The 17,176-nt window shown below is 30.3% G+C and overlaps 3 protein-coding genes across 5 annotated transcripts in view; 1 reads left to right on the top strand and 2 right to left on the bottom strand.

The window, feature by feature from the left end:
- LOC127067482 (uncharacterized Golgi apparatus membrane protein-like protein CG5021) overlaps window positions 1-17,176 on the bottom strand; it is a 49,163-nt gene that overhangs the window by 3,448 nt on the left and 28,539 nt on the right. The gene's annotated exons all lie outside the window — the stretch shown is intronic.
- LOC127067466 (zinc transporter ZIP11) overlaps window positions 262-17,176 on the top strand; it is a 39,440-nt gene continuing 22,525 nt past the window's right edge. For 2 of the 3 annotated variants that reach the window (XM_051002416.1, XM_051002415.1), the window contains exons 1-4: window positions 262-551; window positions 2,717-3,098; window positions 4,939-5,090; window positions 5,649-5,734. In XM_051002416.1, coding sequence (XP_050858373.1) covers window positions 444-551; window positions 2,717-3,098; window positions 4,939-5,090; window positions 5,649-5,734 — 728 coding nt within the window. In that variant the 5' untranslated portion in view covers window positions 262-443. The remainder of the gene's footprint in view (window positions 552-2,716; window positions 3,099-4,938; window positions 5,091-5,648; window positions 5,735-17,176) is intronic. The other variant, XM_051002417.1, reaches the window with a different exon arrangement.
- Window positions 6,028-9,673, bottom strand: LOC127067477 (speckle-type POZ protein B-like). Its single transcript, XM_051002442.1, has one exon. The coding sequence runs from the start codon at window positions 8,800-8,802 to the stop codon at window positions 7,969-7,971; it is 834 nt and encodes a 277-aa protein (XP_050858399.1). The 5' UTR covers window positions 8,803-9,673; the 3' UTR covers window positions 6,028-7,968.

The following is a 17,176-nucleotide window of genomic DNA, read 5'->3' as shown; positions in this document are numbered from 1 at the left end:
GTGGTGTAGTAGGAAATGGTGGAGGTGGTATTGGTGGTAATGGTATCAGTATCAGCAATAGTAACAGCAACGACAACTAGCAGCAGCAACGGCAACAGCAGCAGCAGTGGCTCCAACGATAGTGGTGGCAGCACCAGCGATAGCACCAACGTTAGCAGTGGTGGTAGCGGTTAAGATAAGCGCGGGGGGACTGAGTGCGATTCCGTCGTCCGTGATTTTTGCTAGGCACGAGAAACAGTTTTCTCGTGGCACACGTTCGCTTCGAGTTAGTTTTGTTAGGAGAAGGAGGAGGATTGTTATGCAGCGTGTCACGATTTGGTGAATTAAAGAACGAACGACGAACAGGGAGAGAGAGAAAGAGAGAGAGAGAGAGAGAGAGAAAGAGAGAGTGAACGATAAGAAGATTTAAAGAATTTAAAAGAAAGAGAAAGAAAGAAATAAAAATGTTGAAGGAATATTCGCCTATAGTACAGGCCCTTTTAGGGACACTATTTACGTGGGCCCTTACGGCAGCGGGTGCCGGCCTTGTCGTCATCATACGCGGGAAACAGGTATTATTTTTTTTCTTTTGATTATTATTATTATTATTATTATTATTATTATTATTATTATTATTATTATTATTATCATTGTCATCATATGTTTTTTTTTATCATAATCGATCATCTTTTAATATTACTTAATCAACCGATATCGCTGGTTTACCGTTCGCGTCACGATACGAAATTCCGACTTAACCTTACACGTGCTAACGAAAAAAGAAAGAAGAGAGAACGAAAATATGAAGAAAATAGAAAAGAGAAGGCGACAGGATTTGTGATTCTTTTCATTGTGAATTTCTTTCAAAATTCGCGGTCTCGTTTTTACTATTTGTCTGATCAATTTGACGTACAGTAGTGTATTGTAATTTGTTTTTTTAAAATTCGCGCCACTTTTTCTTCTTTTTTTTTGGTCTCTCTCTCTCTCTCTCTCTCTTTTGTTTCTTTTCAACTCATCCGATTAATTAATTAATTAGTAATAGTAGTAGTAGTAGAATTATTTATATCTAGAAATTAACGTTTTGTTAAAATGTGTTATTAATCGTTATAGTCTTTAACTTGACTAATTTTTGGTACGTCCAAACGTGTCTCAAGGACTCTCGCTTCGTTTTAAATAGAGCAGTATACGTACATACATCGAACTCAACCCTACTCTATCAAACTATACATGCTATTTTATCAATCGAGGGAAACGAGACACATTTACTCTTTATATTAATTCTCATCAGTCAGTTATACGTCATCTTCTTTCTCGACGTTTGAAAAAGGGCGCCATATTATCTTTGCTTACTACACTACTACTGTTACGGCTACTACTGCTATCATTTTGATTTTTTAATTTAAAAAGAAAAATAAAACGTAGGAAAAAAAGTACGCGATTGTTTTTCCCCTTTAAGGATAACGGATTGAAAAATGATAGAGGAAAAAATAAAACTATTGTTAGAAAAATATTTCTGATTGCGTCGAGAATTGTTTTAACGTTATTATATATATATCATATATTATATATTATATATATATATTATATATATATTGTCTTATCATTTTGACGCTTTTATAAATCGATTAATCGGTTAATCTTAAGAAATCTATGTACATGCATATATATATATATATATATATATGTATATGAGAAAGTGTATAACGATAAAGATCGTAAAAGTAAAGTCCTGATAATAATCACTTAAGAGTCATGAACGATCGGCAAACGTGTCCCGTTTCTCATAGAAAGGTCATCGAGTGATGATCCATCCTACTGTACATCTCGAATTGGCATGAAGCCGGATATAGATATACGTATATACGTACCATGCTTTATATATCATTTATATATCCAAAAATTTATTTCAAAAGAAAAAAAAAATCAAAAATTAATATCACAATTATTTCGTGATATTAATTTCATTTGATCGAATAGTACGATATTTTGTTATAATTTAAAAAAAGAAAAAAATAAGAGAAATGAAAAAATAAGAGAAAAACAGGTTGCTTATCATTTTTGATCTATCGATACCAGTTGATCCGGTCTTTTCTCTATATATATATAAAAAAAAAAGTATATATATATATTTTTATAATTAATTAATTCTTAGTATTCGTATTAATAAATTGTATTAATCACAATGTACTAATATAAAATTTATATATTTATCAATTTCTATATAAATTATAATACGAATATGGATGGAAAGTTTGAAAATAATTTCAAAAATCAATGAAACATTTTCAAGACTTTTCGGATTAATCGTATCGTTTCTTTTCCTTAGCCTTGTAAAATTATAATCCTTGATTCGTAAAAACAATAAATTCAACTATTACGTGCACTTATATATAATAAACGAATAATAACAATAATCGAAGTAAACGATAATCGATTTGTAAAACCATCCAAGTATAATATTTTTAGTAGAACCTTTATTAACAATATTTTACGACATTGAACTATCAATTTTTCTAATATCTATTTCTAAAAAAAAAAAAAAAAAAAATCAATAAAAAATAAGAAATAAAAAAGAATTAGAGAACTCAGTGACCCAGTGAAAATATCAAAAAAACAAATAAAAAATAAAAAAAAAGGATGGTGGTCTGCAATCGATTAAAAATATTTATGCATATATATATATATATATTTATAAATAAAAAAAAAAGACTGATCTATCGTTACGATTATATTTCAGCGAAAATTGTTGGACATCAGTCTTGGATTTGCTGGTGGCGTGATGGTAGCTGCAAGCTATTGGTCCTTGTTGGCGCCAGCTATTGAAATGGCAACGGAGAGCAAAATTTATGGAGCCGAAGGCGAATACGCATTTATACCGGTTGGAGTTGGGTTTCTCATAGGCGCGGCATTCGTATACGGAACGGACGTGTTGATATCTTCCCTTGGCATTCAGTCCCCCAATGTGCTTTTAGCTATGCAGTCAGTCGGTACGAAACAAAGAGGCAAGGTCCTTGCAAAACTAAAGAGTGACGAGGACTTAGACGATATCGATACGTTTAACGACGTACAGATTTCCGGTGGAATGATGTACACTCATGTCGATTCGACTACTATCGATGGTATTTCACTTTTTTTCTTGTAACATCCACTTCTCTCTGTAGGCTTTATCAACAACAATGGGATCGGTTTTTATTGACAATTTTTATATATATATATATAATGTATATGTATGTATATATATGTGTATATACATATATATATATGTATATATATTTTTTTATATTATTTATATTATTTATTAATATCTATCGTTTGTCTGTGGCATACGAGTGTATACATACATATATTCAATTGTTATATGTATACATATATGCTTGATTTTTTATTATTATTATTATTATTATTTTTATTATTAGTATTATTATTATTATAATTATTATTATTAGTAGTAATATTATTATTATTATTATTAATATTATTATTATTATTATTTTCATGAGTATATTTTTTCGGATACCAAAAGTGTCCGGTTCCTTGAGACGTTTGTGGGAACGAATTTAACACACAAAGAGATCTGATATATTATTATTGTTATTGTTATATTATTGTTATTGTTATTATTGTTTATTATTATTATTGTTATTATTATTATTATTGTTATTATTATTATTATTATTATTATTATTATTATTATTATTATTGTCATCGCCATCGCGAAATAGGGAAAGAGAAATGGGAAAGAGAAAAGAAAAAAGGAGAAGACGAACGTCGCTGTATACTCGCCCCTCTTTTTGCTTTGTGTCCTCGTATAAGGCGAACGTTTCGAACTAATAGTAAGCCAGGAATAAGCATTTTCTTCAATTCGATAATTATTGTTCTTCCTTTCTATTACTTATTTTTTTCTCTCATTTTTTTCTTTGTTTTTAATAATTTTTTTTTTCTTCTTTTTAATACAAAATATATGAGTAAAGATTATATATATATATATATATATATATATATATATATATAGAAAAAGAGAGAGAGAGATATATTGCGAAAAAAGTTATATATATATATATATATATATATATATATATATATATATTGAGTTTATTTAATGCTTATTCCAGGAAATATACCAATCGTTTGAGACACGTTTTTCTTAATACTAAATCCTAATAGAAATAGTTCGCTAATATATTTGTAATATAGATTAGTCCGTTAATGAGAGATATACATTATATATAGCATGCATGCACAACATTATAACTGGTACCCATGGCTCAGATTCTGCGTTTTAAATACAATTAATTAATTAATTAATTAATTAATTAATTAATTAATCAATCAATCGATCGATCGATTAAAAAAAAAAGGGAAGAGAAGAGAAAAGAAAATGCTTGAATTATTTAAACAACGTGAACTATAATAACGCGTGTGTTGTGTGTGAAGAAAATTGCATAATGAAAAGTGACGTGTGAGAAACGTATTGAACTTTAATCAAAAAGAGGAAAAAAAAATAATGAAGTACGTGCGACGATTAATATATAAAAAGATAGTATTATAATATTTAACAAAAAAGAAAGAAAAAACGAACTAAATAATATTAATATATTATAGTATTATAATATTTAACAAAAAAAAAAAATTAACTAAACAATATTAAACAATCCTTCCTCTTTGAATCTCTGCCGAGTGGTACCAATATTTTGTAAAAAAATGTTTCCGCCCTGCCTGCTAATTTAACTGATGTGTAAAAACTCAAAAAAAAAAAAGAAAAGAAAAGAAAAAAAAAATATTGATTTCGGGTTTCGATAAAACTATTATTGGCCCTATTGCAGCCAATAAAAATAACAATAATATTTTTGCATGTTGTATGGCTGTTCGCTTCCACGATTTTAACGAAAACTTATTGAAACGAAATTTTAATTGAAATGAGAACCATTGTAATTCTGCCATTATATCGATCTTTTTCAGGATTTTACGAACAAAATGCAAGAAGAAGACAAGTTACCAATGTACATAGGCCATCGGAATCGGCTGAGATAAGTACGGTTTACGAAGATCCCAGTAACGAAGTTAAGAATAATCAATGGAGGAGAATATTGCTATTGGTTGTAGCTATTACGGTAGGTCGACATTTTTATTTTCTTTTTTATTTATCTTTTCTCTCTCTTTTTTTTTTTTATTTATTTCTTATTATATACAAAAAAAAAAATATCTATTGGATTGGATATACAATATAAATAAGTAATATCTAAATATTTAATACAAAAAGAATACTTAATGATGTTCTTAATATTTAATATCTAATGAAGTTAGATATTAAGACTCATATTGAGTTAAACAAAAAATCATCTCTATGATGTTATTTATTTAAATATAAAAAATAAGAAAAGTTTGAAGAAAAAAATTAAACAATGTTACATTGTTATTTATTTGGATATAGGATATGAAAAAAAATGTTTTCATTTATATAAATATAAATGTTATATATATATATATTTTTTTAAATGTCGATATTACTTATGGACCAATTTAATAGTTTCATTTCTTTTTTCTTTTTCTTTTTAAATTCTCTTCTGTCAATTTATCTTATCTGTTTACGTTGATACTTGCGAAAAAGTAATGTATCTTCTACTGGTATACTAGTAATAATGGCGTAATAATAATCTTTCTTTGCTTAGGTGCACAATATACCCGAAGGTCTTGCTGTTGGTGTCGGTTTCGGAGCGATAGGAAGCAGTGCATCAGCTACTTTTGAAAATGCAAGGTAAGAGATATATGCAAAAAATGAATTTCTTATGCAATTCCAAACGATTATCTAGCTTATGTACGAGTTGATATAATTTTCATATATAATAATTTATTCCTTTTCTTCTTTTTTTTTTTCGTTATACGTTTCTTCAATATATGTATGAATAATTTATTTTATATGCAAATAATTACATGTTCTTTAACAACACTATTTTTTATACATAAATCTAATTTACACATATGAATACACATATGAATAATTTGTTCTTTTTTTTTTTTTACACATAATAACATGTTCTTTAACAGTACTATTTTTATAGATATAAATTTTATTTTTTATATATATATATACAATTATATTAAATCATTGGAATATAATGTAAATGCAATTAACATTGAGACGAAGAAAATTGAATTTGTTATATATCTGTCAGGTTTCTTCTAACAACAAATTTTCTTTTTTCAAGAATTTATGAAACATTTATCGATGCGTATTAATTTCATATACGAATGCTTCTTATACGATATATCTACGCAAAAGTTTCTAGATGATAGCTCAAGATCAGATATTTCTTCTTTTTCAAACTAATTTTTTTCTTCTTAATTTAGGTCGATTTGATTTGAAAGAAAATAAAATGTCTAAGAACTTTCAGTAGCATTTTATATATTATTTCTTTTGCAATTCGCTCTTTCATGTATCTTATAATTGTTTTTCGGTTGTTAATCTCTGTGTACATGAAATGTCCCAATTATCAAATATATATATATATATATATATATATATATATATATATATATATATATATACACATATATACTCGTATATAGATATAGTTAAAAAAAGAGAGAGAGAGAAAAAGAGAAAGAGACATAAATTAAATTGCATGCACACGTTGATTAATTGTCGATAGAAAAAAATCATAATAATTATTATAATAATAAAAATAATAATAATAATAATAATATTAATCAGTTTCGATTCAATATATCGGTCATTAAGTTCTCATAGAAATTTTGTCTTTTTTATTTTTACGTATTCAGGACAACATATTGATTTATTGCTTAATTGCTTATTATTATTGTTACAAACTCGCTTCAATAACTGCAACGTTATTGTAGAGATCTCAAAAGAATAAGTCTAATTAAATTAATTGAATTTATACGCTTTTAACAAATATACTATCTTTTTTTTTTTTTATCCTTGTTAGTGTCACGAGTACCAATTAATTTAAACTAATACACATTATGATAAATTTTACTCTATAGATGTTTATTAAATGTATTGAAAAAACTTTTTTTTTATTCGTTCGTTTATCCAGTTACTTTTTATAAAGCTATCAAGAAAGTTTCACTAATTCTTGAATGGGATACACGTTATCTTTGATAAAATGTTACAAGGTCGATAAGTTTATTAATATTGCAAAAAAAAAAGACATATATATATCTCTCTCTTTTTGTCTCTGTCAAGGTCAATGGAAAGTTTGAAAATTTATAGTATTATAGATATCATGACGTTGATTGCACCTCTGCATATTGCATTTGTATTTCTTTGGGCTAATAATATTTAATAAAAACGTAAAGACATAAAATATATATATATATATTTCTTAGTGGAATCAATCGTTTTTATTCGGTCAATTATAAGATCCCATAGGTTAAATGCAATGTCAATGAAGCCAATGTTAGTCAGTCATTTGAAAGAACACGAGAAGTGCAATTAAAGAAAGAAAAAAGTTTTATGCATTGGATACTGATTTATAAAAAATAATAAAAAAAAAAGAAAAAACCATTTCGTATAATGATAAATATTCAAAAGAAATTCACAATATATTTATATATCAGAAAATATTCTGTTCAAACTTTTATATGCAAGTCATATATATGTATATATATGTATGTGTGTTTATGCATAGTCAGCAATCTCTACAAATACTCTCTTTCGTGATAACAACTTTCTGATTGTGAACGATTGAAAAATATTCCACACAATTGCGAAATTTCATTCTTTTTGTTTTCTTTCTTTCTTTCTTTCTCTTTTTTTTTTTTAATTATCTTTTGTTCATAGATAGAAAGTGATGTATATATTTGAACTTTTATGTTGGTAACAGGCTTTACGATGATGGTCTTATAAATCATCGTATAAGTTTCTAGTATATCATCTCATTTAAATTATTGAATATAAAAGCAATAAATTAAAGTTTAAAGAAATAAATAACAGAAACGTATTAGACTATACATGAACGTATTGGATTATTCCTTTAAAAGATAACAAAACATTTCTGCCTTTAATGCTGGATACTTTTGTATTACATTTTCAAACGACTTGGTATCTTTAATTTTCGCATGATTCTTTCGTATAAATAACATACTTGACTTCTTCAAATCCATTATATTATATTGGTCGGCTAGAATGAGATAATTTACAGCATTGGAAATGTTTATAGTTGTCATTGCTATGTCGACCAGTTTAGTTTTTAAATCTTCCATCTGATAAATATCTGCCACTTTCATTAATTCTATAAGCAAGTCGTTCGTAGATTCTGTAATCTTGATTTCGTCGACTTCTCCGAGGTAAAGAAATTTCAATAAAATTTCAAAGACATTAGGATTCACTTCCTTAATTTCGACAATATTCCTTCTGTTTTCTAACATTTCGTAAGAGAACATAGCTGCGAATACAGGACTTCTAGAGAGTATCGACTTATGTGCTAAGAACTCTTTATCACCGACACTTATTTTAACATCGGTACATGGCTTGTCGTAGTACATCGTTTTCAAACGTTCGTAAAGCTCGAATTTTCTAGGAGCAATCTTGATGGAACTATTCATCGTATTCCTTTTGATTATAGGAATATTATGTTCGATGGTAAAATGAATTTCGAAGTTATCGGAATCCTTGATATCTTTGGGTAAGCTACATGTAGCCCATTCGAAATATTCCGGTCTTTCTGTTTTTAGTGTGAAAGTATCGCTTATCACAAACGAATTAATTTTAATTACTATTTTTTGAAATACTGGTTCGATATTGTCTTCCAATTCACATATTATACGAAATCGTGCTATTGGTCCTCTTTCCCATCTCATACCTATTTGACATGATCGTACTCAGGTGTTCAAATAAAATATTGGTGTTCTCAATCGAAATTGAGAAAGCAAAGCTTTTAATGGACCTATTTTACACACATTATTTGTCACTACATTTTCGAATTTTATATCTTGTTGAACGTATATAACGGGTGTTGTACATTTTGCATTATTGTTCGACATATTTTACAATCAAAAGTACGAACACTTCAGTATCTTCTTTACCTTATCGAACATGATCAATTATTTTCTTTGTCTATCGACATCTCCTTAATCTTATTAACTCTGACTATGTCCTCTGTCAACAACTATTGAAAATAATTTAATGTGTAATATAGCATCGAAGAAAAGCTATTACGTGTTACGAATCAATTATAGCGTAATTAAGAAGGTTAGATTGCTCAGATGGCGCTACGTGTATCCAAAATAAAACGATTGCGATACGATACTTTAATGTTACAAATATATCTTATATTTCTATAGTTTATGACTTAACAGTTTTAACTATATATCGTTCTAACCAAAATTTTCGTAGTATCGACGATCACTTAAATTTTCTTTTTTTTTAATGGGTAGCAAAATGTTAATTGGAATAAAGCTGAGATAATACGTTTTATCGTATTATACGATGCATCGCTTTCTATTATCTGAACGATTTGAAAATTCTAAAAATTTATTGATAACTAAATTAAAGTGAGTACATAACTTAAAAACGATTATATAGGTTAAGAAGATAGAGTTAAAAATTTTGACGTTACGATGCTGATCGATTTAATTGTTTATCGAAATAAATCGAAATTAATGAAAACATGGACAAAATGATAATAGTTTTTTGGAAAATAATTACCAACACAGAATAAGATTTCTATCAATATTTGTATATATATATATATATATATATATATATATATATATATATATATATATATCGCACCTGCGACTCACCTTATACGCTTCCACCTGATCTATAATATGAATAATATATTAAACATATACAAATTCCGTTAGTAAATTCGCTGTCGGTAATATACCGATTGATTTCGATCGGTATATATTATTTATACATCCGAGATATAACATAGAAATCTTCTTTACCTTCGAACGGTTTAATTCTTAAAGTATATTCTCTCGTCGTAGTTCCTCGTTGAAACGTTAGACGGCGACACTATAAATCGACTCGAGAGACTATGACGTCTAAAGTTATCGTGGTAGGAGGTCCCCATGAATGAATTCCATGGTGGTCGAGAATGGTAGAGCGGCAAGCAGAGTTTATTGCCGCCGGATCGGACTCGTACAGTCGACCAGGGGTAAAAGGAAGGGTCGGAAGGGCACGCGTGGCCCTGGAATCCAAGAAGTTCTAGGCGCCGCGCATACCATTCCAGTCTTCTCCTTTCTCTTCTTTTTTCACGCAGCTTATCTTTCAACTTTCCTTTCTAACTTCCTCCTCCAATAGACTCGGTCTACTGTTATCACTAATCATAATCGTATATATCTTCTTGTTCTACGAAAAGGACTAATCGAAGTCACCCGATTTACACAAGTTTTGTTATTTCGAAAAAAAAAAAAAAGAATTATTCTTTGAAGATTAATCGTACACTTCCTCAGTGTAATCGATAGGATCGACATTTGTTAGTCATTTTATTCGCTGAGAACTTTATAATATTCGACTACAATTTTATACGACGTACGATCGTCTAAAGTAATCTAAACTACACGATCCTTTGATCATCGATCATTCAAACCATTCTCTCACTACTCAACTTTGTTAATCGACAGATATAATTCGAAACAATTAATTATTAATTCCTTCATTTCTAACTTAGTTCGTGAAAACAAAAACGTTCGGAGGGAAACAAATTGCGAAAACAAAGCGTCCAGGCTCTTTCTTTCTTTTTTTTTTTCTTTTTTCGATTATATCGATACGACATTGTTCGTCCAAGAATGTCTTCTTTGCACTCTCCATTTAATTTAGTTTTTCTTTCTCTATCTTTTTTTATCATCGTTGATATTCCATCGCTATTTCGTTCGACGTACGGTTTTAGATATCGGTGATACATAAGTATAACACACATATATATATATATCGTCGAAGGTATTCACGCCAAGGGCGTTCACGTCGCGACCGAAAGAATGAGAAAGCAAGCAATTAATATTATAATTAAAGAGGCTCGCTTTTCGTTCTCCCTGTTCTCCAAGTCGGTAATCTGGGAATGTCGGCACCTTTGGCGTTACACGCCACGATTGGCGCTGCCATGTGCAGCCATCCTCCCGTAGCGTTTAAATTTACAAAACTTTAGCGCGAACGTGGAACAGGAGAAAAAAACAAGTAAGAGAAATAAAAGAAACAAAGAGGAAAAACAAAAAATAAAAAGAGATCATCCTGCACCCTCTCGGTCGATTAAAATTCGCTCGGTCGTTTTAAAATAATCGATCGTATCGATTTGTTCTAACTAAATGCAAATTAAGAGGGAACGCGGGTGTATAGGTGTGTATAAATTATCAGAGAAAATCATTGATTGGTTTGCTCGTTACATTTTATCTTATTCGTGGTAGGTGTCGAATTACAACGAGTTTTATCTTTGTTCACGCTATATTAATTTTGTTATATAGTTTTGTTAATAAATGACGATAATGTCTCGTTAAAGTTTTCTTCACTCGTGTAAATTAACTTAAATCTTTTTCCTGGATATCGAGAGATTCGTTTGTTCGTTCGTTCGCGAGGGACTATCGAAAAGTTTGAAACAAGAGAAAAGAAAAGAGAAGAAAAGAAAAAAAAAGAAAGAAAGAAAGAAAGGTGATATATATATATATAGATAGATAGATAGATAATTAGATAAACAGAGATAGATAGATAGATAGATAGATAGATAGATAGACGGAAAAAGTATAGAATGAGATAATAGAAGGATACGATTAGTATGTAAAGTAACATACAGGACTCTCGTTTCTTTTCATTCTATTATACTTCTTCCTTCTTCCTATCATTTCTTCCTGACATTCTTTAATTTTTTTTTTCTTATTATTTCTTTCTTTCTTTCCTTTTTTATTCTCTCTCTCTCTCTCTCTCTCTCTTTCTCTTTCTGAAGAAGTAGGAAGAAGGTCTAAAGAAGAAGAAGGAGGAGGAGGAGTTCTTCCTGACGTTCGTTGATGTTTTTTATTTCTTTCTTTTTTTCCTTTTTTATTTCCTCTCTCTTTCTTTCTGAAGAAGTAGGAAGAAGGTGTAGAGAAGAAGAAGAAGAAGAAGAAGAAGAAGAAGAAGAAGAAGAAGAAGAAGAAGAAGAAGAAGAAAGAGGAGGAGAAGGAAGAGGATGAAGAGGATGAGGAGAAGAGAATGCAAGAGAAGTCGAGAGCCCCTGTAAAAACAGAGGAACTACGGGGTACCGGTTCGGTGTGGCGCGTAGATGAGGTGGTGCTATGTTAAACATGGCGCCGGACAAAGCTGCCGACGAAACCATCTCATTTCAGAGCTACCCTCCTGTCTACCTTATTATATACTGACCGACCGGTACTCACCGCATCGCTGACGTTCTCTCTTTCTCTCTGTCTCTCTCTCTCTCTCTCTTCGTCTTTCTCATTTTCTATCTTTCTTTTCGTTCCTCTGTTCTTTTTTTCTATTTAGTCGACTCTCTGTCTTTCTCATTTTCTATCTTTCTTTTCATCTCTCTCTCTCTCTCTCCCTCTCTCTCTCTTTTTTTTTCGTCCACGTCTTCCAACTCTCACCTCATCCATTTTACCTCTTCACTCCAGCACTCTTTTTTTTTCTCTTTCTCTTTCTCTTTATCCTTATCCTTATCCTCGTTTTTCTTTTCTTTCTCTTTCTCTTTCTCTTTATCGTTATCGTTATCCTTATTCTTCTTTTTCTCTTTATCCTTATCCTTCTTGTTCTCTTTCTCTTTCTTTTTCCTACTTCTTTCAATCTCTTCATCTCCGTGTATGTATATATATGTATATTCCCTTTCTTTGTCTCTCTTTTTCGAGCAAGCGTCACAGGACACTCCTCTCCATCGTTTCGAACTCCTCGATACGAAATTATTTTTATATGTTCAGAACGATTCTGAGCTTCGTCTTTTTTTTAGGTTTTGCCTTTTTGTTTTTGCTTTTTTCCTCCTCGTTTTTTGCTTTCTCGTCAGGTAAAAATAGAAAAAAAAATATATATATTTTTTTTTGGAAGCTAACGATTGCTCCTTTCTCGCTTTTCTTCTCTCTTTTTTTCTTTTTCTTTTTTTTTTTTAAATAGGAAACAAAGTAGAAATAATAGAATAGTATTCGTATTGAGAAAAATTAATATAATCTCTCTCTCTCTCTCTCTCTCTTTCTCTTTCTCTCTCTCTCTCTCTGTCTCTTTTTATCAGTTGACAATTTGCGAGTGTATTTGAGAATTACTTTTCTATCATTCTTCTTTTTTCCTCCTTTTAATTAAAAATCAGATCTTCTTCTCTTTTCTTTTATCCATAAACAACGACAGTGTTTTTAAGTAAGAATAATAGAATATATCATAGTATTCGTATTAAAAATAATATAAATATTATAACACCTTCATGCATATATATGTATATATATACGTGTACATATATATAGACGGTCTTATCGGTTGATAATTTGCAAGAGTAATGTAACGATCGTTATATTCCCTCTACGCATACCCTTAATCGTTGCACTTTGTACGCGGTGCTTATCGTACGCGGAAAGCCAATTCTGACGTGTGCTAATAGCGACGGAAGTCGGTAGCACGATATATAGCACTTCCTGTTAAGCATCGGCAAATGCACGTGCGTGTCCTCTCTCTCTCTCTTTCTCTCTCTCTCTCTCTCTCGAACCATCGAAAACGAGCTTCCCTTCTTTCGTTACGATATGTTAATCTTCTTTAGGATTTTCAACTGGAAATGACTCTAACAACGATATTATTATTTATTATTTATATCTTTCCGATCTCACGCGAATCGTTCGATTTATATATACCTACGTATATTTCACTTACGAATATAATAATTCTATCGTACAAACAAAAACTAAGATAGCGAAGAGAAAAAGGAAGGAAAAGATTTTATTTCCCTTTCTTATTCTATTTCTTTTATTTATTTATTTTTTTTTTATTTTCTTAACTGTACAAAACTATAGGATTAAATATGCATATATTATATGCATATATGTATGTGAACATTTTTTATGCTTCTACAATTATTAATATTACAATTAATATTACTTATATGTGTGTGTATGTACAATTAATATTACTAAATATACATATACATATACATATACATATACATATACATATACATATACATATACATATATATGTGTATGTAGAATTTAAATTACATTTAAATGGATTTAAAAGTTAACACACATACATATAGACACAGATATGTACACACACACACACACACACACACACGGTCAGGAACGTTTTAGTGACGCCTTTCACGGATCCTTCCGATCGCCTCGTTATTCCGCGAAGCGTGATCGCCAGGATAAACATCCTCTCCCGCGTTTGCCGCTGCGCTTTATAATCATTCAGGCACGGCCGTGTTCTCGTGGGGGCCCTAAGAGTTCTCGGAACTGGACCCGCGAGACGTTCTCTCTCTCTCTCTCCCTCTCTCTCTCCCTCTCTCTCTCTCTTTCTCTCTTTAAGCTAGTGACATTCCACACCGATACTTTTCTCGTCTCGTATTTCGCGTTCGCGCGGCCTTCTTCATTCGTGCTCTTCTTCTTCTTCTTCTTTTTTTTCTTTTTCTTCTTCTTCTTCTTCTAGTTCCTCTTTTTTTTTTTTTTTTTTAATTAATTCATCTCTTTTTTTTTCTTTTTTTAATTTTTCTTCTCCCTCAATTTTTTCTTATCTTTCTTCTTCTTCTTCTTTTTCTTCTTTTTCTCGTTCTCGTTCTTGTTCTTGTTCTTGTTCTTCTAGTCTTTCTTTTAGTCTTCTTTTTTAATTAAGTTATTAAATAGTAATTAAATAGTCTTCTTCTACTCTTTTCTTTTTCAATTAATTTATTTCCTTTTTTCCGGATTTCTTTTCTCTTTGTTTTTCTTCTCCGATATGTCCTTATCTCTCTTCTTCTTCCTGTTCTTGTTTTTTGTTTGTTTTTTTTTAATTAATTTTTTCTCTCCTTTCTTTTCTCTCTTTTCTTTTTTTTTAATTTTTCTTCTCCTTCGATTACTCCTTATCTTTCTTCTTCTTCTTCTCCTTTTTTCTTAATTTATTAATTTTTTTATCCTCCCTCTCTTTCTTCCCTTTTAATCGACTTATTTAATCTTTTCATTCTCCTTCTTCTTCTTCTTCTTCTTTGACTGCTTTATTTTTTAATTCCTCTTCTTTCTCAATTCTTTCTTTTTCTTTTTCTTTTTTTTTTTACTTTCTGCTTCTTCTCGTTCTTATCTTAATTTATTAATTTTTGTCATTCCTCTCCTTCGTTAATTTCTTGTCTCTTTCTTTTTTCTTTCTTTTATTATATCGGTCTATTTAGTCTTCCTCTTATTTTTTTTTCTTATTTGTTTCTTTCTCTTTTTATTTTCTTCCTCCCACATGTATATACACGTACGCACACATACACAATTATACACACATACCTACACATGTGTGTTCGGGAGGAAGCTCGTCAGCGTTCCGATTCGTTCGTGAACCATATTAAACCTATACTCCTCTTAGCAACTTGCATCCTATGCGTGAATGCGTTTCGACAACGAGATCTGATTCCTTCTTATCGCTAAAACATACTCTCTTCTTATCCTACCGGTCGAGCAACTCCATCGATGACATTCCAAAGAAGAGACTATTATAATTCGATCAAAAAGAGAGAGACAGAGAGAGAGAGAGAGAGAGAGAGAGAGGAAATATTTATTATCAATAGTTAAATTTTTTGGTGAAATGATAATTTACTGATTATTAAGAAATATGATATCAAGATATCATAGATATTTTTTATTATTTATTTATTTATTTATTTATTTATTTATTTATCTTTTTGTATAGAATTAGAATCTTTTATGGAAAAATAATTTATCGCATGTATTTTTACATGAGATAATGTTTATATATATATATATATATATTAAATTTATTTATTATTAATCATACGTGTTAAATTCTTTCATCGGAAATAATTGAAATTAAAAGAAATAGAATGAATTTGATCGAAAGAGATTATTATACATATTAAAAACGTATCGAATGATCAAAATCAAACACTATCGATATCTTCATATACGAAAAATAATTTATCGAATAGAAATGTGATCAGTCGCGTTTAAGAGATAATACTTGTACCGATATATCCGTTCATGAAAAACACCTGACATCATTACAAAAAAGTTATACTTATTATTAAACAGAATTAACAAATGAGACGATCAAACTCGAAAAAAAATATCGACACGAAGTTCTTTTAAAATCGTAGAAAAAAAAAAAACAAGAAAAGAAAAGAAAAGAAAAGAAAAGAAAAGAAAAGAAAAAAAGAAAGAAAGAAAGATAGAGAGCGAAAGATAAAATATTTATTATTAAACGCAATTAGGATCCTCGATATCAAAAACAAAAGAAAAAAAAAAAGAGAAGAAAAGAAACAAAAAGGAATGCAATATAATTACGTCTCAAAAAAGAGACTTTATTACGAAGATACCAAAGAAGAAAAAGAAGAAGAAAAAAAAAACAAGAAGAAAAAAGAGAAAGAGTAACCGACCGACCGAACGAACGAACGTACGAACGAACGAACGTACGTACGAACTGAGAGAAAGAAAGAAAGAAACAAAGAAACAAAGAAAAAAAAACAGAAAAAGAGACAGAGATAGAGAAAGAGATTTCGAAGGAAAGGCGTGGAAGAATCCAAAACTGCGACAAATTCCTTCGCACCTTTTCAAGGCATCGATGAAGTCGAAGGATGAAGGAGCCGGCAAATTGGTCCACCTCCGATATTCGGCCGACGATCAAAGAGGTCCGATCAACGAGCCGGTACGCACGTATAACCATCTCTCTCTCTCTCTCTCTCTCTTTCTCTCTCTATCTATCCCTATCTTTCTTTCTCCCACTCCACTTACCACGTTCACCGCGGCCGATGCACCGGCGCAGCAACGAGGATGCACTGGCGCACACGGTGCAGCGACTTTGCAATGTCTGGAATGCGGCGGCATTACGCATGCGCGCCGCGTACCTTACTCGGAACAGACGAACAGCCAGATCCGTTATGTCCCTCGACGGCGACCTCACGATCGTCTGCGGGGACCGATCCTCAACGGAAGCCTCCTACGAGGATCAACCGATTATTCACACTAACACATATCATCGCCATTATTTTTATCATCTCTTACTATCATTTCTTATCATTTCCAAAGCTCTCTTACAATACTTTTTAACGAAACTCTATCTCTTTTTTTTTTCTTC

The sequence above is a fragment of the Vespula vulgaris genome, chromosome 11 (assembly GCF_905475345.1).
Source record: "Vespula vulgaris chromosome 11, iyVesVulg1.1, whole genome shotgun sequence".
Classification (NCBI taxonomy): Eukaryota; Metazoa; Arthropoda; class Insecta; order Hymenoptera; family Vespidae; genus Vespula; species Vespula vulgaris.
Note: the sequence above shows the minus strand (reverse complement) of the source record. Positions and strands in the feature narration are given on the sequence as shown.